Below are 25,927 nucleotides of genomic sequence, written 5' to 3' on the forward strand. Positions count from 1 at the left end.
AGCGGATAAATACTTTTTTTAAATCACCAATTTTACCAATTTTTATTACCAATTTTAATTTCTATTTCGATAAATAAGCTAATAATGTAACTCTGGAAACTAAATACAACTTTCTTGCGAATTTAGAGAAAAATTTCCAATGTTAACCTAATGTTGAATTAAATAGCAATCGTCTATATTTCGACTACATATCTACTAGCACGCAAAATGATATATGATTTTGGTTCCGATTTAGAATCACAAGCAATAAATGTCACTGTACATGCTTTTCATAATTAATATTGATAAAATTAGAAAACCCCAAGCTCTATGAAAATAATCGAGAGAATGAATGAAACAATTGGACAACGGAACGAGCGCCATGTTGTTGCAAGAACCAAGTGCTCCGTGAATAGAGTGTGTTTTTCAAATCAAGAGTGCCAGGTGAGTGAGAAAGTGAGTCACCATGACTCATGGATCGATGCCGAGGCACTGTGCACATGTGCGCCATATACCGGCGTCCATCTCTTACACGTTGGCGCTCAAATACCAGGGCCTATACTTTAAAAAAAAAGTTAAGAGATCGTAAGTTCATCAGCCAATCATTGACGGCCTTTCAAGCAAAATCCATCAATCCTAGACAAGAAAATAGAGCGTAAGTACTTACGTTCACTTAGCGAGTTTTGAAAGTATGGCCCCAGCTCACTAAAAACCCGACGCATGCAAACAGCAGACAAAACAACTCAGCCTTAAATCATATGTATTATTTAACAAAAAATTGTAGGACTCCGTCGTGTCTAACCCAAAAAAGAGAGGAAAAAATTATAACTCAGTACTCACTGCAGTGAGTAAAAGAGAGCGCATTTTCTCGCGGACAGACGGACGGAAAGACAGACGGACGGACAGACGGACATGACGAGCACAATATCGCCTTTTTTCCATAAATGAGGAAATGCGCTAAAAATCACTGTGTGTGATGTCAGCCATAATTTAAACGCATTAATTTTTAAGCGTTTTAAATAGAACATTCTTGTGCCATATGGTTCGTGCACGACTTTTCGCGTTCAGTGAAGTTGTAAGAACTGTTGAAATTTTTACGATTGTTGGATGTTTAGAACAAAATTCAAAATTGTTACGATTGCAGATCTCTCGAAGTATCTATGGTTCGATTCCGAATCTCTTAAGCAACTACAGCTACATATGGAGATAATAAACGAGATTAAATATATAACTAGATAATCTGCTTAAATCTTCAAAAGAAGTTTGAACTTTCGCGTGAAACTGGAGTGGAAGCCGCTGACCTTAAAACTGGAATATTTTTATTAGCAAATTTTCAGAATCTATAGATGGGATTAAATTCTAAATACTTATCTCAGTAACACCGACAGACTGTTATTGGTAATCAGACATGTTTAGTTACCGTTTGTAACGGAGAGAGTAAGCAGTCTCGCGCATGCGTGACTGAGACCGCACCTCTCAGCTGACACAGCTGAGACCGCACCTGCAAGGGCAGATGACGACAGCTCAGCCGCTGCCTGTTCCATGGCCCGCATGCCAGTGACACATCCCAGCATCAACACGGAAATTAACGTCTCATATATGAATAAATATATACAATTCCACGTATAGGCCTGAGATTTTCTGGAGTTGGAATTATGGATTACATTTCCCGGAGGCAAATACATTTTTTTGGTCAGCTTCTTCAATTAATACATTAAACCCTCGAGTTAATAATATAATGCAGAATTAAATAGTTGTTTTACATTTTTTACTAGTAGTATTGCTTCGAGTAAACTAATATATCAGCGATGTAGCTGGGGCAAGCATTTTGCCGTTGTATTGTTGCAATACAGACGACATTTTCTTGCTGTACAAGAAATGAAACTTTGGTACAGTGAAAAAGTTAGCGCACCTTATAGTGAAACACGGATTAGTAAATTATGATAGGATATTTAGTACGCACCTCAAGCTTACTCGAGCTTGCTTCTTAAATTTCTAATGAAATTTGAATGTTACTAATTTGAAGTTAGGTTGTGTCAGATGGTAGACACCATAGGCATATATCTTTGTTGAGAAGTGAACCGCTGGAAACGTATCAACATGACCAGTTTGTTCTCTGAGATCATTGGTACACACCTTCGTTATCTTGACTGAGGTCTCTATACACCTCGAGTCCCCGACCGGCGACCAGCCCACCCCTCAATTTTTAGAAGTAACTTTCCCTGATTCATCCCTAAATATTGTACCTGCCGTGATAGTTTGTGTGTGTGGTCTCTATACACCCCGAGTCCCCGACCGGCGACCAGTCCACCCATCAATTTTTAGAAGTGACTCTCCCTGATTCATCCCTAAATATTGTACCTGCCGTGATAGTTTGTGCCATGCACAAGAACATCTGCAGGCACGGCAGAGTGAATGATTCACCCCAGCGCACGGCGACATAAGACGGGCGGGTCTGCAGAACTAGACGACGGTTCAAGAAACTCCGAACAGGAGCTACGCGGAATCCAACTCGCGTACTGTGCCTGACTACGAGAGCCTAGGCCGTATTATCCCGAATAAGGGTTTATTTCTCAATGTTGCAATTGTGCCTGACTACGAGAGCCTGAGCCGTATTATCCCGTGTAAGGGCTTATTTCTCAATGTTGTAATCATTTTGCCAACGAAATTTGTTCTCGGTTTAGTTGACGAAAATGGAGAAAATTGTACCAAACTACTGCAGCGATTCACCCTTTAGAAAATTATCATAGTATTTAACAAAATCTTTGTGTTTAGTAAAGGCTGGCTAATGAGCTTTCCTCTCATGATCTCAGATTTGAGTTTAGGTAATTAAAAGGCACTTCAAATATACATAGTTCAGCTAATAAATCGATTTTACATACTTCATGTTTATGTCAGTTTGGAGGTAACAGTCGACAGCTTTTGGGAAATAAGCGTCACGACTTCCTGCCATGCTGCTCGACACTGCATGACTTTCTCTCTGCAACACGCCCGCCCAGAGCACGTCTACATTCGTGAAGTTAACATAACGTGGTCCGTATATTGTAGTCTGGACCATGGTTGAACTAGTATAAGGGTGACCCATCAGAAGCCCATTTTTGCGTATGTAGTTCCTTGTTCGCCAGTGACGTCACTGATCTCAGTGACGTCACGGGCATTAACCAATCATCGAAATGCGATCAAACCAGTCAACCAGTCCGTCATGGGAATGACGGGTTGGTTTACATTTCTCGATCTACGTGACGTAACAAGAAAGATGAACTGAAAGAGGGAACATGTCGTGGGTCAACCTTATATAGCTCAACCATGGTCTGGACCACTTACTCGCAACCATTTGCGAATAGTGTCATTGTCAGTTTGGGCTCCAATATTTATGAATTTATGTAACGAATAATATTTTCGAAATTCGTGATTGTAACAAAATTAAATGATTAAATTAAACCGTCAATCTTTCCAAGACACTTTTTGCTTTTCATAAGTTGCTTAGAGTCGTTTTTTGTCAACATTTTCGGGAACGTTTCTAAGCAACTTCTTTCGTGATACGAAACTTGAACGACAACGAATATTAGCGCAAGTGTGCGTTAATAACTTTAATACGTACGTACGTTAATAACTTTATTAATAATAACTTTTATTTAACAAAAAAATTCCTTCACTGCTAGAACAAAGCAAGACCACATTCCCGCACGAGCTGCTTGTGGAAGCAGACTAATTTCGAAACGACTAACTTAGCAGCAACTACTTTCAAAAGACAACAACACATGCAAACATAGCCACCGTAAGTGTTGTGGTCGAAAGAAAGCGAATCTAATTCGATAGCGACAACGCTATAAGCGCGATGGAAAAGCTAACATCACTCGTCTCATCCAAGTGACGCCTCAGCACGCACGACGACAACGCTGCGCGCGCATTCACACCGACTATAAGTAACGGCTAACTCTGCTCATCGTATACTTAAGAGAGGCTTTTACCACCGGTACGGAACGAGAGGCACTTTCATCAGCGAACACAGTAGCTTTACATTCGATGTGATAATTGCAACACATTCAAAACACAAGGTTGTTCAAAGAGAATAATTGTGGAGACTGAAAGGGTCGTAGGCAAACAAAAACATTGTTACAATTTATTTTCTTCCAGCGATTTCACATCCTGTGTGAAGCATGACTATGATTTTTTCTTGGCTAAGCCAAATGCATTCTATTGCATGTCACGTCTTTGGGAAATTCAAACGAGAAAAATTTTTCTCCCAGCAAACAAGGAGTAAAAGTCTTTTACATCGATCAGACATCACTACACAGTCAAATATTCATCGGCCAAGTGCCCTAGAGATTAACAAACTTACTTAGAAAAATCAGAACAAAATTTTTATTTATTTTTCTAGTTCTGATGATGGATGAATTTTGAAATATTAGGGTTGAAAATATAAAAAAAAGTATTCACTTTTGTTCGCGTAATAAGTAATTGGGAACAGACTTCCAAGCATCGATCACCAGCTCTTTATCAGTATTACCTACAACTCTTGTTATAAGGCAAGTATCGTAGAAGGAGAGCAGGCAGCAATTTATCGTAGTCTTTTCTAACAATGTAGGCAAAGAAGGCATGAAGGAGCTCGGGAATAATGTCTTCGGCAAAGTTCATTGTTCTTCAAGCATTTCATGCAGACGCTCAGCTGACAATGGAGGGAAACCTTCCATGCAGAAGTAAAGCCCATGAAAGAAAAACGTTCGTTTACCATTGAATAGAATAACTATTTTTTCATTGCACAAACTAAGAATTCAAGATAAAAAGTGAATAACATATTCAGTCATATAAACAGATTACACTTTAGCCATGTGATTCTAATGCAAACACGGAAAATAAGAGGCTACAAGATTCAATGATCCAAGTAAACGCATTGCTCACACACTTGTCCTTGGTTTACAACTAAAAAAAAAAGAGAAATGCACCATTTATAATTTTCTCATTATAAAACACAACATTGAAGAGTTTCGAATACCATATCATATGAATCATATCACCTCAATCGAGGAACGATCTGCGCCGAACAATGTCTTGAGTCTATTTTATTGTGAAATTTTTTAGATTACCTTCCAAGCATCTGATGCCTTAAACGCGATATCAATTTTTGTATGGTTATAAATATTTAGCAACGCTCCCAAACTTGCGGCCTTCATCCTCATCAAGTTGCTGACAATTCATTTATTAAAGACATAAATAGAATTTGTTATTCCCGCTTTATTTAAATATTTAGAATAAATTCAACCATGGGAGACGGCCAAGTTTTCTTTTAGACCAGTGGTTCCCAAACTTTTTCAGGCTGGCGCCCCCTTTGGCTCCCTAGTGAATTTCTAGCGCCCCCCACAGACATGCGCCTCTTTCTTGAAATTTAGGACGCTGCAATTTAAAAGAGAAAGGTTAAACACAAATGTGTATTTCACAAATAGAACCCCATTTAGTGAACCAATATGTTTTTCAGCTGTTTCAACAGTTTCAGCACTAGAAACCTAGGACGTCTCGGGCGAATTTACGGCCGGACGCGTGGCCGGTCTCTCGACCAATCTCCAAATTCAATTATCAAGTAGTATCTCCAAAACTAATGAACGCAGCTCTATGAAACTTGGAACATGTATTCATGAGAACCTAATGGTGTTATTTAGCTTGTAATTTTTTTAAATGTCACTTTCATTCGTGAGTTACGCGTATATTGCGAAACAGGCCGAAATTCCCAGTGATCAAAGAATTTCTTCCAAACTATTGAACAGATTTGAACGAAATTTTGAATATACATTCCTAACTACAAAACGGTGATTTTTTAGCTTATAATTTTTTGTAGATTTTACCTTTGTTTGCAATTTTTTTCCATTTCACCGTCATTCTTGATTTCACACTTCCCTATATTCGGCCCGTATCGCCGGGTAATTTGTCACTTTTAAATTCGAAGCGATCAAAAAATTTCTTCCAAACTACAAAACAAATTTCAATTAAACTTTGAATATAAATACCTAACCTCTCAACAGTGATGTTTCGCTTGTGACAATTTTTTTATTTTGCTTTCGTTCGCGAGTAATACAGATATTGGAGGAGCGACCGGCTTTTCTACCGGTCGGTTTAACCAAGAGATCACGAATGAAGGCGAAAAAACTCGCGAACTAAGGCGCAATCGAAAAAAATTTCACGAGCTAAACGAGTTAGGAAGAAATTACTTGATCACTGTGAATTTGAGAAACCCCCTATCGCCCCCCAACCGCCCTCTTCTTCCCTACCGCCCCCCAAAATCTTTTCATCGCCCCTAGGGGGGCGATATCGCCCACTTTGGGAACCACTGTTTTAGACCATAAAGAACTAAATGAGAGTTACGTGAACCGATCTACAGAAGTTAGTTTTACTTGAGCTCCATTCACAATTTCGACTAAGAAATACGCATTAACTACGATCATAGTTTCAAATCAGCATTGCACGTCATCGTTACAGACTATATTAACTGATGAAACTTAACAAGATTATTATGTCGTTCTAACGGGAGCGCATTTTAAAGATCCTAACCCTATTGCATTGTTGAGGCTACGACTCAAACAACGCAGTAATTCCAGTGAGTTAACTTACACTTACGTGAGTGCGGTAAGAGGTTACAGTTGCCTTTGCATGGGGCAATGACTAAATCAATGGTAATGCTAGCGTTTAATCAAGGAATAAGTTAGGTTAGAAGAGCACGTGTGAGACACTGACCTGCGTGGGAGCTGTCGTGTTGCCGCGCATCCACGCATCCAGGCTGCGCCGCTTCTTGACTGCGTGATACGCTGAGCGTCACGCTCCCGTTCGCCGGCACTCGCTCACTTATGATCTAATCCCTTATTGCGGTAAACTAAACTGTAACAGAGCACCGTCAAGAACATATATACCTACTAGAATGCCTCAACATATCGCATTATTAACGGACTTTTACGTTCCAACTTCACTTAACAAACGCTTGGAAATTTAACAGGGAAATCTGAATCAGGAAAATTAAGTATTCATATTTTAAAGGTATAATACTGTTTTAATCCTTAGCTCATGTCAAATGGCAAGCATAAAGTGGACAGAGAGTATTAAGAAGTCTCAAGAGGCTACAAGCGTTCCTTTATTCCCAAATTTCAAATGAATCTATACAGATTAAAGATATCATATTCCATCAACCAAGCCGCCTCGTGAAAAAATATCTTTTCTATCCTACAAACAGAGAAAACTTAACTCAGAATGAATTGGTGGTTCACTGCAAATTTCATGCCTATTATTTCTAACGTTAATGATCTATGAGATTTTGGCGTACCTAGATTCATATACAACTATGTATAGCAGGTTAATCCCGTCATTTAGATTTCTTCTTTCCATATTAAGTTAATAATTTTGGAACTAAATTACGCTGATTAAAGATGAACCCGCTGCAGACGAAATTTATATCGGAACTCCCATTGAACTCCTCTTTAGAAATTTGAAATAAACGTACATTTTTTATTTTTGCATAAAATGCACATTCACCTAAGTATAATTAAAATTTCAGTATACTAATCTAACTTAGTAGGCTTACCCCTTTTATTTTCAATGAACACGACTCTACAATTAAAACTTACATTTTCCTCTCACTTAATATCTCAGGAAAATAAGTATCGTGGAATTGCACCAGAACAACCCTTATATATTTACTGAGCTAGGTTTCAAAGATAAATGATCTTGGCGTTTAGAAAACACCGGTAGGTAACTAGCAACCTGCCATCCTGAATACATCTTCCCGAATCACGTATGCAGTTCATAATTTCAAAACATTACAATATACAATTCATTAATAATTTGAAAACATTACATTATCTAAAACATTACCCGAACAACATTATCTAAATATCTAACATTATCTAAAAAAATCTAACAAAATCTAAAAATCTATTAAATATCTAACATTATCTAAAAACATTACCCGTTCCAAAACTTTGCATGGAAATCAGCTCTCAGTTTTAAATTCAACGAAACTTCATTTTTCATTATTTAATTAGATATAACGCATCAAATTATAGATTATGCTTAAATTTTGCGATTAATCATTCCCAGTTTTCTGTCATTAAATGTCTTTACTATTCTCCAACTACGAATTAAATTTCAGGTTGAAATATACCGACACGATAGGGGGCCTAGACGTAGGTATCATGGAATGATGTAAACAAATAGGCAAACAAATATAGATTAGGTAGATGTAGGCAAACAAATATAGATTAGGTAGATTCAGTAGCTAAGAGCACTAGCAACACAAATATGTAAATTTGCTAAAGATTTTCGTCGATTTATAAGAATTTAAAACGTCAACTCTGCCATCAACAACTGACCCACTGCCACTGATATTAAAAGTACATTTATAAGTGAAATACATGAATTAGATTTTTGGCCAGTAGAGAATAAGTTGATAATTAGGTGGAATTTTAGAATGTGCAGCGAAAGCTAAAATGGATAAATGGCTGATGCTTTAACATATACAATATAATTGTATTTATTTTATTTTTATTCAGAAGTTATTTTTAACCTAAATAAAAGTTTCAAACACATTGATTCAAGATATGGACACTATACATTGTTTGAGCTATATGATTACATGCGAGTTGTTGCACTTGGTGACTTAACTGACTTGCACAATATTGAAATGAGATGGTAAACCGTGAAAAACTACTCAAGTACTACCGGTAGTACACCTACTCCTAGATTTTGTGATTAAAGTGAAACAAAATTAAAATGCCGCTTTTCTCTGCAAACACTTGAATCACATTATAATATCAACGTCTTCTAGGTGAGTCAAGGTTGCGTTTGCTTTGCACGTCACCAGTTAACACAACCAACGTCAACACCAGGCTAGAGCGTTAGCAACGCGCATGACACCTCGACGCCGGATCATCAAGCACTGAGCACTGAGCCAGACAGCCAGTTACCAGTAGCTCCAGCACTCACCGACACCGAGAGCCGAGACCGGTCAGCTGAGTCCGGACTCAGCTCCCTGCTTTGAGTCTTGTCAGTCTCGAAGTGCCGATGGCGATGACCAGTCAGAAAACGGTTAGAATTTGATACAGTTTTTTGCAGCAAGTTACAGCGGTAAACCGAATGCCATGCAGAGTTTTGCTGCACTCCAAATCTTTACACCTAACGTCAAATTATCAGAAATGCAGAATTCCTTCACCCTTAAATCAACTACCGTAATCTATATCTATATGTACAAAATTCACGAAATGAAAAAGCGCGCCAACTTTTACCTATGTACTTCCGTTCATTTGTTTTCCCGCAATAAGCATGACCGACGATTGCGTGTGAAGTCTACAGTGCATTTTCAACACATACAACTAATTACGGAGTTACTAATAATTTCTGTGGGGTTATTGCCTACTTGCACAACTGTCCACGAAGAGGAATATGAATTAATCGTGAGATAGAGCATTGAAGGCCTCCAACACATAGAATAGAAGTGTTGTCACTGAAAAAATCGGCCCATTGCCTGTTGATGAGATGTGCATAGGTACTACAGCAGAAGTAAAACACTGATATTACAAAAATTTTGAAAACTTTTGTTCATAGAGCTTTTTCAGATCGGTGACTTCCAAAATATACCTACACCCAACCCATTGAAACCCAACAAAATAAATAAAATCGTTGATGTTCACGAAATTATTTGTATTTTGTTTCTCATTCTCAAAATTAATTGCCTTCTATTCCTCATCGTGTGGTTTACATGAAATAAACACGTTGAAAATGCCCCCTATGTAAACTATGGCATTGTCGAACTTGACACTGGGACACTCGGCTTTAACTGGATTAGTTCCGATGATTATCCTGCAGGACGATCAAGTGTTGCTCATTAATTAAGTTCTCTGCGTCGCCACATTTTAGTATGAAAATTAGCACAATTTCTCTCTGATATATCTTGACATCTCCCAGACAATCTTGATACATTTAAATATTTATATCTTGTTTTTTTTTAATATTTGAAGAAAAATTTGCTAACAAATGATATTTAAAGGATGCAATCTCCCAGAAGTATGCATAGTCTAATTCAGGGGACCCAAATATATGCATTTTACAGACAAATATGCTTAAATATTTTAATTCATGTTTCGGAAAATTATTTATAAAATGTCCAAAATTCGAAAGATTGCATAACAGACTCGAATGAGTTAGATTTGAGCTTGCACTAGAAGTGTTGAATAATGAACGACACGGATTAATTAGGAATGCTGGTTACGTAAAGCACTAACTATATTATGCAAGGAAAAATGATCATAAAGCTGGGATGGGAAAAATGGCCATGCAACGCGAATAATATTTTAGCACGAGACGAATGCAGGAAAGAAATGAAAGTTAAGGGATTAAATGTACACAGGAATGAGCGTACTTCATTCCAAATCCGTGGACTATGTATGAACACTTTTGACTCGGTGAAGTGGTGAATGAATGACAGATGGGTAAACGATCCACCAATAAATTCTGCATAGACTGTCCACGAGTACACAACCTGTACTCCGTTCATACGCTCACGAAAATAATTTCGACGTATAAAAATGGTATACATAGAAATGTGACCTTCCAAGTACGTTCCGTCTATTCTTCAAGAGTCCTCAAGCAATTTCGTGCTCAATAATGAGTAGAATAAAGAGTTGAAACGTAATCAATTATTGGTGTCGCGTACTACAAAAAATACACACCAATATTAATCAAGCTCAGACGTGGAAACTGTTTGCTCAATAAAGCTCCATTTACGGAACATCTAAGAACCAAGGGAAGACAAACACTCGCTAATAATTAGGTTGAATCAAGATTAATCGAATGTTATTTAAAAGCGACCACACGGAGAAGCATGAACCAGATTTCTATGAGGATATTGTTTGGGATGTTTGTAATCTAATACAAATTCCGATGAATAACATCACTATTGAATCCAAACCAAGTTAACCAACTGAGGACTTTTGAACCATTCTGACAACGTTAAATTCGTTAATGTAAGTTGAGTTTAGAATATTAATTAAATATCATAGAGCAAGCTGCATCTCATCCGGGCAGTGTTGTTAGAATTGCGCACCTTGAATTATTCATCTACTTCCAACCTTTCACCTTCGCTAAAATTTAGTTTGTTTATGCTTAAATTCCCAACAATATACGAATATTGTTTTTGTGAGAAATGCATTTAAATCGTAATCATATCGTATACCTCTGGCCTGGTATATTAGAATTAGGTACACTACATCTCAAGCGAAACGCCCGCGTGGCGGTGTTCTCCCTTCCTAAGTGATTAAACTGAAGATGTCGATGTCTCGACCGTGTGTTAGAAAATGTTCATCTAGAATATTAAGAAGCAGGAACAAGGCAAATGCGCTGCAAAGAGAGTAACGTTCAACAGGTTCGCCACCTGGCGTTATTAACAAAACTTTAATATAAAGCCTCAACATGAAGACAATCTTCTTAGAAGCATAAATTAAAGTATTTGGCACTTTGAAGATCGAGGGAGTCATACGTACCTTGTTGTCTGAGGCCCAAATATTTTCGATGACATGTTGCCTTCATATGACAAAGCATGCAGCCGGAGTGATGGGCTTGAATTTAGTCTCTACGCGAAATATAAATCTCAATTTTAAAAATCAACCGTACAAACGTCACTATTTCGACAGAATACTATAACTATAAAAGTGATCACGACTAATGATGACTTTAGTGATTATTAAATTAAGTTCAGCATTGAACCAATCAAGAATCAAATTCACCAGTTGAGTGTGCTGATAAGTCGCCGCAGCATTACGTACACATGGATAAATTTCACGAGCAAGAGGAACGATGGTCACGGCTAACGTAGACCACAAGCTATTCAAGGCATCACTAGAAGTCCAATGAAGATGGAATATTAGACGTACATCAGAGCTAATATTATCGACCTGGGCCTATACTTTCAAAAAAAGTTAAGAGATCGTAAGTTCATGAGCCAATCATTGACGACCATTCAGGCAAAATCCGCTGATCATAGACAAGAAAATAGAGCGTAAGTACTTACGCTCATTAGCGAGTTTTGAAAGTATGGCCCCAGCTCTCATGGGAGAACGAGCGCTCTGCACCAACTATATTTGTGTTTGATCACTATGACCAATGGTCGCAAAAAAATTTATTCGATGCTCTGAATTGTAGTCTCAAAATATCAGGAATTTGTAGCAAAGCAGATTAAAAAAGTATAGGAAATTATCTTTATAAATACAAAATTAGTAAACTACTAATGGACATGGAAAGAAGCTTTACATAATTTTATTACAAAACTGTAGATGGAATTATAAAATACATAAGTATATAACATAGTGCTTAAATTTATATCACTAAATTTAGTCAGAAGTAATAGTGAACAACACCTACAGCTTTTACAGATGGAAGGATAAAAAACATCGCATTAAAGGGTCGGATTAAACAGTCAATGTTTAATGCGATACATAGGTATTTTAAGATGAGCTAAAAACCAACTTTCAGAAACTTTGCGCCGTCTTGACGTAACTCCGAAAATTATTCCTAGTTTCCGAAACCTACATCCAAAATTTATCTACATGAAACTGACAGTTGAAAAAAATCGCGAAGTAATATCTAACGGATCTAACTCTTATCTAACGGATAGGAAACTGTAATCTAAAGAGCAAAACGCAGTTCTGCGCTGGGCAACACACGAGATTCTTCCGTCCTAAACTGGGCACTCTGACTATACTATTGCCATCCACCAATTAGAACCTAGAAAAATCTCAAGGAAATTATTCTCAAAATTTTTTGTTATAAAAAAAATTTAAAACTGAACGTAAAAATGGGAGTCGTACATAAAGTATATTTCAAGGTGTGAATAAGAAGTTCGTTTCAGAAGCATTGTTCACGGATCATTGAACGAAGATATTGACGTACCTCATCGTTTCTTGGCTACCGTCAACTGGGGTGACTTCGGCCGCCGGGGTGATTTCGGCCGCGTTTTTTATTTTGTTTTGCAAACAAAAGCGGGGTCATAAACGATGGCCAAAGTCACTCCGGCGTTTATGACCTCGTTTACGACCCTGGCGTTTATGACCCTGGCGTTTACGACCCCGTTTTTGTTGGCAAAACAAAATCAAAAACGTGGCCAAAGTCACCCCGGCGGCCGAAGTCACCCCAGTTGACGCTACTCAAGTCTGAAGGGAACAAACCCAATTGAAAAGCCAGACTCACCTGTACTTGTATAAATTTGTCCAGCAACTATACTTCTGTAGTTTATACACTATCTACATGCAAAGAAGTAATGAGTGCCAAAACAATTGAAAAAATAACAGTATACTATCGACATTGGAAGTATGACGTAGAAGTGAAAGTTATCAAATAAGCCATGGTGCAATGACACTTAAATCAACATCCGAACTGTTGTAGGATATTTTGTGATTTCGAGTTGTCGATCAGGCACAAAAACGTAAATTTTTGCCCATTATTTATAACTTATTGCAAGGCTAATCTACACAAGCATGCATGAGCAGGATAATTATAATCAAGACAGATCTGCATGAGCACCAGTAGACCGCTGGATCGCTTCGGGGGCGGAGATATTTGACCATCTGCTTCGATTACAAGGATTAACTCTACTATACTCGGTCTTATATCTGTAACCAAGTTGATGTAACTATTTATCAACTCTAGAACTTCCATTAGGGTACGCATACAGTGAAAGCAGGTTTGCCCGCGCGGGCAACCTGCTCCAACCTGCCACAAGAATGAACATAGGATAATAATGTAAGTGTTCACAGTGAAAACCTGTACGAATAGGCTTCTGTATGCTATGGTTTCAACCTGCCACAAGAATGAACATAGGATAATAATGTAAGTGTTCACAGTGAAAACCTGTACGAATAGGCTTCTGTATTCTATGATTTCAGGCGCCAGCCTGAGCAGGTAACCAGCACGCTGGCAACCTGCTTTTCCTGTGTGCGCACCTTTACTCTGAAATTATTAAAGTAAACCAGTATCTTTGGCTACATCAAGGCTTTGAGACATAAAAAAAAAGACATGACTGAAAAACCAAACCCTGTTACCGACAGTTAGCCTGCATTGAATTGATATCTTCAAATTCTTCTAGTTTCATCACTATAGAATAGCATATTATAAATTATCAAGAATTATTACAACAAGTAACGCCGTAATTTGGGAAATAAATGAAAGTAAAAGGCACTTAGCAGCACAGCTGAGGGCGTTTGAATGCTAGAAATATTGTGTACTGGGGCCGTTGACTGCGACTGCATGGAGCAGCACGAAGGTAAGTCGGGGTCTCGGTCCTCACATTCTGAAGGGGGAAGAAACACACAAAAACTAAGCTGCTGTACAATGTGTTATAAATTCAAGGCAAAATCTGAACTACTTGCCGATTATGAAACATAAAATAGAAGCTGTACAACGGAAGCATGCAACAATTAAGGCAATATTGGTGCTAACTTAATGATAATAGAATTGTTCAAAGTCATTAGTTTTCGTTGGATTCGAAAGTCTTACTTAGGCCAACACAAATAAAATACTGCCATACTAAATTAAAATAAATTATCAAATAACTGTGCACTGCTACGGCCATAATCCAGACAAGACAACAATGCGACAACGCAGGCTCTACACTTAAATGCATTAGGAAATGAATGCTAATGCGAATAAATATGTTCTAATGAATGAATATGTCTTCTTGCTTTGTGACATACAGGAAGAGAGTCAATTAAAACGAGTCTTTAAAAATGTAGGATAAAAAATAGGAGAAACCTACACAAAAGAGCACGCTTCTTGTAGGCTCGAATAATGACGAATGCCGTACCACTTGTGCGGAGTACGACTACGAACGCAGCCTAAGCAAGGGTAGTTGTATGCAACAATAAAGAATATAATATTGAAGCGTTTGTTTCTGTGATGACACGTACAAACTGCGGCTCAGAGTCGAGTCTTGAAATGTTTCTGAAGATGAAAACTGCGCATAGTTTGCCCTTAGATTTTGACGGAAAATAAAGGGCCTAAATACCAAGAGTACAGGGTGAATAGAAATAAAAGGAAAGCAGAGGAGATTCTTTATGAACTTTAAACAAATATCGTGATCGCAGATAAAAAAATATGGTGCAAAATTTCGTTTTTGCAAGAACTGTACACTGCAATTATCATATAAAATAAAGTGGTCGTCTCATGAAACTCCTACGGCCGCTACAGGCCACGCCGACAATCGCGGAGAGAGCAAATGGCAAGCAAGAAATCATCGACCCGGTCTGCAGTTATACCTCAATTGCAGGACAAATCTTTGCCGCAAAAATTCGCCTTTGCGCAAGAGTTTAGTAGATAGCGAGGGAAGCGTGCTTCAGTTAATATTACAGAACAGGGCCTATACTTTCAAAAAAAGTTAAGAGATCGTTAGTTCATCCACCAAACATTGACGGCCTTTCAAGCAATATCCACCAATCATAGACAAGAAAATAGAGCGTAAGTACTTACGTTCACTTAGCGAATTTTGAAAGTATGGCCCCAGGTGACAATAGGTGAGAGTGACGAGTCAGAATAATTAAAATTGAGAAATAATACACGAACACAAATAACTATAAGACAAAAAACATACGCAAATATTGAACAATCAAGCAGATGAAGTGGAAGTGTAGACGTCCGAGGCTGCGTGATGCATGCTGATAAGATTATAGTTACATTATGTGAACGTGGCTATATTTATAACCCAATATTACTGAAGTGAATGGAAAAATTGATGCGAGGTGGTAAGCAAAGCAGGTTCATATCCGTTATAGAAAGCAGTTAAGCTAATCATAGTAAAAATTTACTGAGGCTAATGAACGTTCAGTCGTCAACCAAATGATATTACACTTGCAAAATATATTATAGAGATGATTGTGTTGCCTATAGAAGACGGAGAAAAGTATCAAGTGTTTAGACATACTTACAATGGAGCCCATCAACATCGTGGCATCAAAAAATGTTAACTGGTGAGAAAACAAGTCCTGCATGTTAGCCTTGTATTGAAGAATGCACTCTACCGAAATAGAGTGTGCCAATATTCTGCTTAGACGTTTCGTTACATTGGCTTCTTTCGTACCTACACAAAAATTGAATCTTTCAATGTTCGAAGCGGTTGGAGAACGGAACGTACGATAAATAAAACTGCTGAGAAATCAGAGAAAACAGTTTGTCTTAATAAAGCTTACCAAGATTCGTCTTCACTTTCCAACATGCCCGCTTGTAGTAAGGAACAGACCGCTGAGAATATGACCGAACAAACTTGTTGGCAGGCAGTGCATTGTATTACAGAGTCGCCGAGTTAAGTCCTTATGCTGACGAACTGCACAATATTAACGCACGTGACGTGATCTCACGCAGAACAAGGCGGTCTGCAGGCATGTGGCAGTAATACCAATGGTTGAACTATATAAGGTTGACCCACGACATGTTCAGTCTTTCAGTTCATCTTTCTTGTTACGTCACGTAGATCGAGAAACGTAAACGAACCCGTCATTCCCATGACGGATTTGTCGACTGGTTTGATCGCATTTCAGTGATTGGTTAATGCCCGTGACGTCACTGACATCAGTGACGTCACAGGCGAACAACTAACTACATCCGCAAAAATGGGCTTCTGATGGGTCAACCTTATACTAGTTCAACCATGGTAATACCGTCCTGACCAGCAGTCACGTGGTAGTAAGTGACTTGCTGTCACGTGGCAGTAAGTGACTTGCTGTCACGTGGCAGACTGTCACGTGGCAGTAAGTGACTTCTGTCACGTTGCAATTACTAATTTCACGGACAGAAATAATCCTGTTAAAATAAATATGCATTTGGTTGCAAATGCTCTACACTGCATGGAATGAAATATGATCCGAAACACTTTAAACATTTCCTTATAGGATAAGAAGCAGCTCATCTTGTTTAAAAATTATACTTATAAAGCCGAGGTGCTGATGTCAGAACACACGAGTTCTATCACTTACATGGAAATCTTTGGTTAACTATAATGCCTGTTGAATGCACGATCGCGAACTCGGCGCTTGAAAGTGTCACTCTCACTTCACACCTACTACCGTCTCAATGTGAGAGTAATCCTCAAAGTTCAAGCACGAAATGGGAACACATACGCCTTGATCTGGGCCCATACTTTCAAAAAAAGTTAAGATATCGTAAGTTCATCCGCCAATCATTGACGGCCTTTCAAGCCAAATCCACCAATCATAGACAAGAAAATAGAGCGTAAGTACTTACGTTCACTTAGAGAGTTTTGAAAGTATGGCCCCAGCTGGCCTTTAACAAAAGTGAAATCATTATTTACAGAGCAATACCATGCGAATTATGCCTACCTTGATAAACCCATAAGATATGCAACGAAGTTTTGGGGTGAAGGTTCAGACGTGTTATATTAGACACCAAAGCCTGCCGGTAACATGGGTTAGTAGCTACCACATTCATCGCGTCTGAAGCCGTTAGTGCAAAGCAGAATACGAATATCTGGTCATTTATTTTTAACCAAACTTAACGTAAGAAAATAAGATACCAGGAAAATACACACCCTTGCTTCTTACTAAGAGACAATGCTTATAAAGTGACTAGATCAAGTAACTATATTTCTCGACAGCCGAACTGACGACTAAACAGAAGCAGTGTAGTGCAATAGAATAAACAATCTCAGAGTTACAAGCACAGAGTTGAACTGCAAAGCCTCAACCAACTACCAGTTGGAGAGTGAGCGCAGCCTAATGAGTCCCAGCAATCTTGAGAATTAAAACATATCTGCATTGCAACCACACCCAGGAATCAAATAAGGATAGCAGAATTACGAACATTTTGATGTCGTATGTGCATCATGACATAACGTAGTACACATCTTGACATGGAACACATCATCTCCTGAATGTTTCCTTATATTATTAAGAACCAGCAGAATATTTCGAACACCCCATTAAAAATCAAGGAGTCGTGTTTTTCAGAAATTTTCTGTTATTTTTACTTGTATCTCAACAACTCCGACCACCATGGAAATTTTTACGACGAGTTTGTTCGTTTCTACCCTGCCAGTAAATCTAACAGCAAATTAAGAGCATTTTAATATAACTGACCATGAGGAACGAGGACCAGAACTGTTAAAGTATTCAAACAATAAAAAGCATCAGAGGGAACGCAGGGAAAGCACCTCTGACGATGGAGATGAGCAATGGCAATCTGAAGAGATGAGCAATGTCCATACGCCACAACTGAAGAAGTTAAGTACATTTACGCCAGCCCAGCTGACACGAAACCAAAAAATTCCGAGCTGGTAGAGTAATTTTAATGCAGGAAATCAAGTGAATATGATTCTATGGCTAGAATACATGAAATAACTAACGACATGCGGGACATTGCCCTTAGGAGTTGAATGCAGTAATCGAACACATAGATCAATAATTGACTGAACACGCATCAAAAATGTCCGACACAAGACACACTGCGAGATACAACATCGTTCTCCATAGATAAGCTAAGTAGTATGATGCCCCTAATTCTTTCTTTGTTACACTAGCTGTATGTGCCACGAAATTTTGAATGGTCGCTCGAAATTTTTTCAAGACTTGACGGATAAACGTCTTCGATTTAAAATCAAAATCGATGGACTACAAATCATTAGAAATTTAATATTTTTAATAGAAAGCCTTCCTTATTCAAAATGTGTCAATCAACAGGGCTGAAATACAGGCCCCTAATAATGGACGAAGTTCTCAAGAGAAAGTACTGCCGAACGTACGACAAATCCCGAGTCGTCGCAGGGCCGAATGAACGAGAACGACAAATCCCGAGCGGACGCTCGGTTCCTAAAGGAAGAGCTGCAACGCGAGGGAATAGAAGGCATGAGGCGGCCGAGGGGAGGCGTCGTGGCCACATGAGGAGGCTCACCACAAGAGGAGGCTCACCACATGCTGTACTCGATGTCGTCGCTGTCCGCCATCATCACAAAGCCGAAGATCGTCAAGAAAGTGACGACGTTGCCTGCCAGCACCAGCCAGCACGCGCCCCACTCAATCTGCAGGCAGCGGCAAGTGAACAGCAAAGTCAGAGTTAAAACAAAACACTGTCACTGAGAGTTTGTTTATTTTTCGCTATTTATTCATTTTTCTCTTGATATCAAACATATGTGTAACGTACCCTCTAACTTTGTTTAAACCACACGCCACGATGAATGCTTCGTAGAATAAATAAATTAATAACCCAAATGATGAGAGACTCAACATCAACGATGAGTCTAAACGATAACAAACTTACTAGTCCCAGCTAATAACAATATAATAGCTAATGATAAAAAATTGCCACAGTTAATAACTTAATAACTACTATTAGCTTTTTCATAGTGAACACTTCGTGCTCTTCGACATCAGTATAACATGAAAAAGTTCAGTTTTCGACTTTTGCACGATCATATCTCTAATTATTGATATAGTTAACAACACAATTGTTATAGTATTAGCATCAAAATATATTATGCACCTTTGTCGTCACTAAAATTGGCACTATTCTACCCATGGTCGCATTTTGCACAGCTCCTCGGAACACTTGATAGTTTTAGACACTTCTGACAATGTTAAACAATTCTGACAATTTCAGACGTTTGCCATTCCAGCAACAATTTTAACATTCCAGGCATTCATTTGACACTCGAGCCACACTTTCAACATTCCAGCCATAATTTTAACACTCTGTCCGCGGTATCAATTCACTTGACCTGAAAGAGATTGAGGACGAGTCAACATCTGATAGACACGTGATTGATCACGCGATCAAGACCGCAGTAGTGGGCGGAAGCGAACGTTATAAAAGGGCTAGCAACCTTAAGCAAAGCCCCCAGTAGCTGATGAGCACTCCGCGATGTAGCGTGTAGCTTGAGTTCTCCGACCTTACGGTCGATGCCGTAGCTTATTCCTCTGTATCGCAATCTGTATTACCACCCGTATACAAGATACGTTATCTGGACTTATGTTTCTTACTTATCCCTCACTACCTTAGTCAACGAAACCCGATCCTCAGGTAGAGCTTAATATAATGAGTTAAATGTCTTGAGAGCAACCTCGGACAACTCCTATCACACTTATGGCACTCGTGTTAGACATTCGTAATGCGTGCCACATTCTCAACACTATAGGGAGTGACACAAGTGTGAGAGACCCTCGTGTCACTCTCACTTCAGCTACCGCTGCCTTCATTGTCACCACCACCCCCACACTTTAGCCACTACTGCCCCACATGGGCCACCTACCACAGGAGCAGTGGCAGGGGAGCGCGCCAGAACAATAGGCAGGGCGAAGGCTGACACGATGATGATGGTTGTGATGAACCAGCCAAACTCGCGGCGAGGTGACGTGTTGCCGGACCCGTCCGAGCGGTTGCACATGTTCGGTAGCGGCGCCAGCACGTAGAACACCAGTACAAACAGCGGCCACCAGTTACTGAAATAGGTATTTCAAATTAAGGCACACTGAACTTTTATTGCCCCTTTGTTCCTTGTTGTACCTCTAATCATTAATTTCTTCAACTGACCCACAAACCATTTTTTTATAGAACACAAGTACAAACAGCGGCCACCAGTTACTGAAACAAGCGTATATCAAATTGAGGCACATTAAACTTGTATTGCCCCTTTGTTCCTTGTTGTACCTCTAATCATTAATTTCTTCAACTGACCCACAAACCATTTTTTTATTATCGCATTAATGAGTTCGCTTCTTATTGCTCTATTCACCGTTTCGTCACGTATTGTTTGATTAAAGCGTATGTAATTGGAACTCTACTTATTATTATAATATCGAACATATATTTTGGAAATAAGTTGGGAGAGGTATGAGTTTTCTATCGACTAGAGGCACAATATGGCTTAACCACAAAACGGGATACCATAAGGTGAGAACGAGTTTGTTTACGCCAGGGGAGGGCATAACGAGGGCTGACCAAGGTTAACTATTAACTCTGTGCGGAGTCTTCAAGGTAACTAAACCTTACACCACCCTAGCCTAATAAGGATCTAAAATTCGCGCAACAAGGTCGTTCTTCTGTAGTAATTGTCATCCAAGAACGTGAAGAGAAAACAATGCCGTCACCAACTACCTCGTCATGCGTAGGTGACATTCGTGACCAGTGGCTACCGAGTTAAAAAATAATTTCGGCTACGCTAAACGTTAATCGAACGATTCTTACCACTACGACAATTATATAGGAGCATCAACAATATTTAAATAACTTCCACGAGGGCCAACATAAATACTATGTGACTTGCCGGTTAGACAGCACACTATGCAACAAGACATCCAGTGATTATAAAACCAGCAATCAAAACATCCCAGTGATGAACTCTGCAGCGATTTTTATCAATCCGTAGTATATTCATGGCCATCGATCAGCAGCTGCAGTACGGCAACAAGCTTGGACTAACATCATAGACAGTAGAGACAATACAACCATTCTTAAGTACGGCCGCTATTGAGCCTAAGGCTATGACAACCTTCAGGCATCCTGTGAAGTTCTAAAGACAGAACAAAGGCCGTGGTCCGGTTTCTTGAAACAATACGGCGCTGCAGATGAAATAATAAAATTGATGGAGACCTACAAGGTACCACAATTGAACCATAGGACAGGACATCACCCGAAATCAAGGATTTTCATGAGTAGGAACTTGTGTGATCTTAAAGGATGAGCGTTCACCTTAACTTGTGTTTGGATTACCTGTTTCTACACCCGTAATTTGGTTCATTGTAGGATGTGAACTTGCTGCCCAGTTTAATATTGTTCAATCTACTTGATAGGAACCCTTTCTTCATATTGTTTTTGCACTAGCATTCTCATTTTAGAACAAATCACGTCCTGTCGCAGAAAGCCTAAGATACCACATTACCTAACTTAAATCAAAGTATTAGTCAATAATCATTGTTAGTTGTTACTACGGTAATATAGGAGAAAAGCCACAAAATTTCTTTTTCTAGGTTAATAATTCTTACTAATCAGTTTGTTCACTATGACCTACAAACCATCTTATTTCAAATGATCTAATTAAATACTTAGTTTACTCTCCTTCCACTTGCCATTTTCTTGTTGAACTGTCCCGCTATACTACATTTCTTTACTGTTCTACTACTAACTATTCCATTTTCAAATCTCCAACTAATGATCCAGATTCTTATTATCCCACTAACCACTCCATTTCCTGTTTCATCACCAAACATTCCATTCCCTAAAATTGCAATGTCTTCCAAAAAACTCGGTGTCAATTTAGAGATTGAAATATCTTTAACTATGGTACTCTGGCCTATTCAAGAAATGAACACATGATAGGTAGGTATATCTCTTTGACATGGCAATGTGTCAAAAAGGTCAGGCAAGGTTACCACTTCACTGTGGTTTTGTTCTCTTGCCAATATTTGTTGTACTTTTGGAACTTGCATTATTTTGTGACGCCATGACAGTCAAGTATCTGGGATATGGTCACATTCTTTTATAGGGCCTCAAAATCAAATGGCTTCCAAAAACATAATAAATATAACTCTGTATACTCACTGCAGTGAGTGACAGAGCGCGCATTTTCTCATTAACAAAAACATGAAGTTTTTGACAGACGGACATGGCAAGAACAATAGTGCATTTTTCCATAAATGAGAAAATGCATTAAAAATAGTGAATTACAAGATAGTCTTGCTACACTTACTTGTAGCGGGGCAGAGCACAGGCCAAGATGAGGAACATCACACCAAGAGAGGCCAGGAAAGCCAGCGTCACTAGAGCTGCAGGTCAGCAAAAAATGCTCCATTAGAACCAAGATATTTAACAAGTAACAAAAAAAAGCAGGTCAAAATTACATTTCATTTTGATTTCAATAGTTATTTTTTTCATAGGAGTCAGACTAATAATTTATTTTCAACATTAAGCTATGAAGAACTCCACTATAATAACTGAATTGACAAGTTTGACCATTCCATCAGCTAGATCAGATAGATTATAAAAAATTGCAAAAAATATTATGTATGACAGCAGATTTAAGATTTTGAGACTTGAAACGGCTGGAACTCTCCTGGGTGGTTTGGGAGGCTTGGGGTTGTTTTTTATTACAGACTTGTATCAGTCATCAAACAGTTACTTGTGCCATGTGGAACAGTCTAATGTAAAGTGCAACATGAAGTTAGCCCACACTTTGCCTCAATGGCTCAATGCTGAACAAACACTTTATGATAAAGTATATAATAAAACTCACCTTTGATTCCAGCCATGGTGAATCCTTAATTTGTTTATAGTCTCAATTGTTCAAAGTCAAAACAATTTAATTTTTCAACGAATATATACCTGTAAATAAGATAAATTTTCAAATGAAAAATTAAAAAGAAACTTTATTGCTAAGTCAAAAGTTGGGACTTTCATGATTGAACCAAGCAAATTTTAGCATGATAATGAGGTTTCATCTCAAAAAGGCATAAAAAAAGCATAGCAGTTGTTTTGATCACAAATGATCAATCAAACACAGCCATCTGCAACTCTTACATCTCAGGAAAGAAACTCAATGCAAGTCTCTCCCAGCTCAGTAAAACTAGAAATGTTCAAATATTTTAAATTGTAACGTAGTTGCATTGTCACACTGATGCAGGATGCTAACTCATAATAGAAACTTAAATTATGGTGGTTTGTCTCAATTTTTGCTGCACTTTAGTGTGATTTGGTTCTAGTTGAGCACCTTGGCCCTACTATCAAAAATATTTATATGGTTGTAACTCTTAACAGCAATGATGGCTTTTAACACAGACAAGAAATTGATGGATAATTGTAACTAGGCTGCTATGTATATATCTTCATGCCAGTTTGGCAGTAAGGCCCCTGATTTGGAATTTAGCAAATATTTCATCAAGTTTCCATGTGTATTCTATGCCAAAAACCCATGCTTGTAGTCTATTTCACCCTTTTAGTCTATTTATGGCCCTTGTATAATTTATTTTATGAAAAATAAGGATAACAGTATATTTTTGGCCATGATTCTCTAAATTTGACCAGCAATTAATCATTTTTAAAATGTCATGAAGAAATTAATCATTTTAAAAATGTCAGGAAGATATTTTTAATTATAATCAAAATGTCTTCCCAATTTTCCTGATTGGGTTCAAGAGCTGGCAGCAGTTGGCAACAGCAGGCAATAAAAACTATGTGGTCAGTTATACATGTGTGAATAATTGTGCAACATGAGTAGTATATATATATAGGGTAAACGCACTATATTCAAACACTGTGGGTAATTCCGACACCCCTCAACTTTTTCCTTTATATTATGCTTGGTCTTAGTTCCATGCATGCGTAGATGGTTGAAATAGTGACGATATGTGCGTATGATGGTTGGAATAGTGACGATAAATATGTTATACATGGTAATTTTATATTAACTTCCAAGCCGGTCTATGTTACCCTGTCAGGGCTGACATTAGGTGGTCTAAGTTACCCCATTTGGGGGCAGCACCCACCATTTGCAAACTATGACACTTTCCTAAAATTTGTCATTTGCATATGTAACTAGAAGAGTTCTACTACAATGCATCAAATCCTTGAGTTATTTAACCAAAAAAAAAAAAAATTGGAGGGGGTACTCTGACAGGCTTTAAATAATAGCTTTTTTTTTATGGGTCACATTTTTAATTTTTTAACCTATTAGATATGCAAACTTTTTATCTTTCTATTGTGTAATGTAGCCTCAGTATTAGGCCTTTAATGCCCATTGATAAAATTTTTCTATATCAAATAGTTTTTGAGTTTTGGGGGTTTTTGTTAAAAAAACTGAAAGTGGTCCAAGTTACCCCGCTGGTCTAAGTTACCCCATTTTACGGTATCCATGATACTTCTCTGGTCTACTTATAGGACTAAAAAATGAACTTGAGGGAGAGTCTAAAAAACTCTCTGCTTTGCCACTATGCTGAAGCATGGCCAAAAATCTTGCAATATTTATATAATCCACTCTCTGCACAGTGCCCAGTGGTAGGTGTACAGCTGGGGTCAGCTGCATTATAATACTTAAGAAATTGGTTCAAATCTTAAGTTATTGAGGAAATTAAAAGTGAACTGATTCCAAAAAAGCTCTGGTTTAGTTTGCCACGATGGCCTCAAGCCTCAGCTTCAGCCTCAGGTACCTAGTAGTCTGGCCGCACTCTGGCGTCTGGCCTCTGCCAAAAAATTAAATAGCCGAGTTCAATCCCGGGTGACAGGGTGAAAAAAGAGGCAGAAGGCTTGACCAGAAGCTACCTGTGAATCAGACAAAAACACCAATGATGCCATGAATTTGACCAATTGCAATACTAGTTAGGGTAAACGCGGTATATTCCGTCACATTAAGGACGCATTGAGAAATGAAAAACTATAAAAAAATAACCGTATGCGTTACTGAGTACTGACCGAGTGACCGTGACGGAATTACCCACGATGATGGAATATACCGCGTTTACCCTAATATGCCAGGTATTTTGACAATTTCTTTAGTCAGTTTGGTGTAAAATAAGAAAAATAATCTAGTTTCACTTCAACACTTGCACTTTTTGAAAATCAAAAATGAGCTTGAGGATTGAGCGATTGACTATTGAGGAAGAGATGAAAAATGCCTCTACTTTTTCCCATGTCCCTACATGAGAGGCTACATCTACATACATGTCACATGGCCTCAGCTAGTCTGGAAAAGTCCTATTTTTGTCTGAAATATCGCGGCTCTAATATCATATAATTTTAGTAGGTATGAAATCTCGCGGCTCGAATGTCATAAATTTTTGTTTGATTAAAAAATCGCGGTTTGCACTTCGCAAACATGTCATTTCATAAAATTTTCAACTTCCGCAATCCGCATTGCTTTACCCGTTTACCGTTTCCGCCAAAAATATCTTGCAGAAAAAACATAAACAATAAAGGTGAGTGGGTAACGTAAGTT

At 38.3% G+C, this 25,927-nt stretch overlaps 2 protein-coding genes across 3 annotated transcripts in view; both read right to left on the reverse strand.

Annotated features, from left to right (window-relative positions):
* The window catches only part of LOC108674188, a 65,159-nt gene extending 58,408 nt beyond the window's left edge, over positions 1-6,751 (reverse strand). Inside the window, exon 1 of the mRNA XM_047885392.1 lies at positions 6,706-6,751. Within this exon, the coding sequence (XP_047741348.1) occupies positions 6,706-6,735 (30 nt within the window). The 5' untranslated portion in view covers positions 6,736-6,751. The remainder of the gene's footprint in view (positions 1-6,705) is intronic.
* Positions 6,752-13,886: 7,135 nt separating this feature from the next.
* On the reverse strand, positions 13,887-23,323 carry LOC108674201 (leptin receptor gene-related protein). Of its 2 annotated transcripts, XM_018162128.2 has the most exons (5): positions 23,234-23,323; positions 22,691-22,766; positions 20,255-20,444; positions 18,918-19,027; positions 13,887-14,296 (listed from the first exon to the last, which is right to left on the reverse strand). In XM_018162128.2, coding segments are annotated over exons 1-5 (393 nt in total). In that variant the 5' UTR covers positions 23,250-23,323; the 3' UTR covers positions 13,887-14,295. The 2 variants fall into 2 exon arrangements, with proteins under 2 accessions (XP_018017617.1, XP_018017616.1); XM_018162127.2 differs by lacking the exon at positions 13,887-14,296 and having other exon boundaries at positions 18,914-19,027.
* Between the last annotated feature and the right edge of the window lie 2,604 nt (positions 23,324-25,927).

Source organism: Hyalella azteca, unplaced genomic scaffold (genome assembly GCF_000764305.2).
Source record: "Hyalella azteca isolate HAZT.00-mixed unplaced genomic scaffold, Hazt_2.0.2 contig17794, whole genome shotgun sequence".
Taxonomy (NCBI): Eukaryota; Metazoa; Arthropoda; class Malacostraca; order Amphipoda; family Hyalellidae; genus Hyalella; species Hyalella azteca.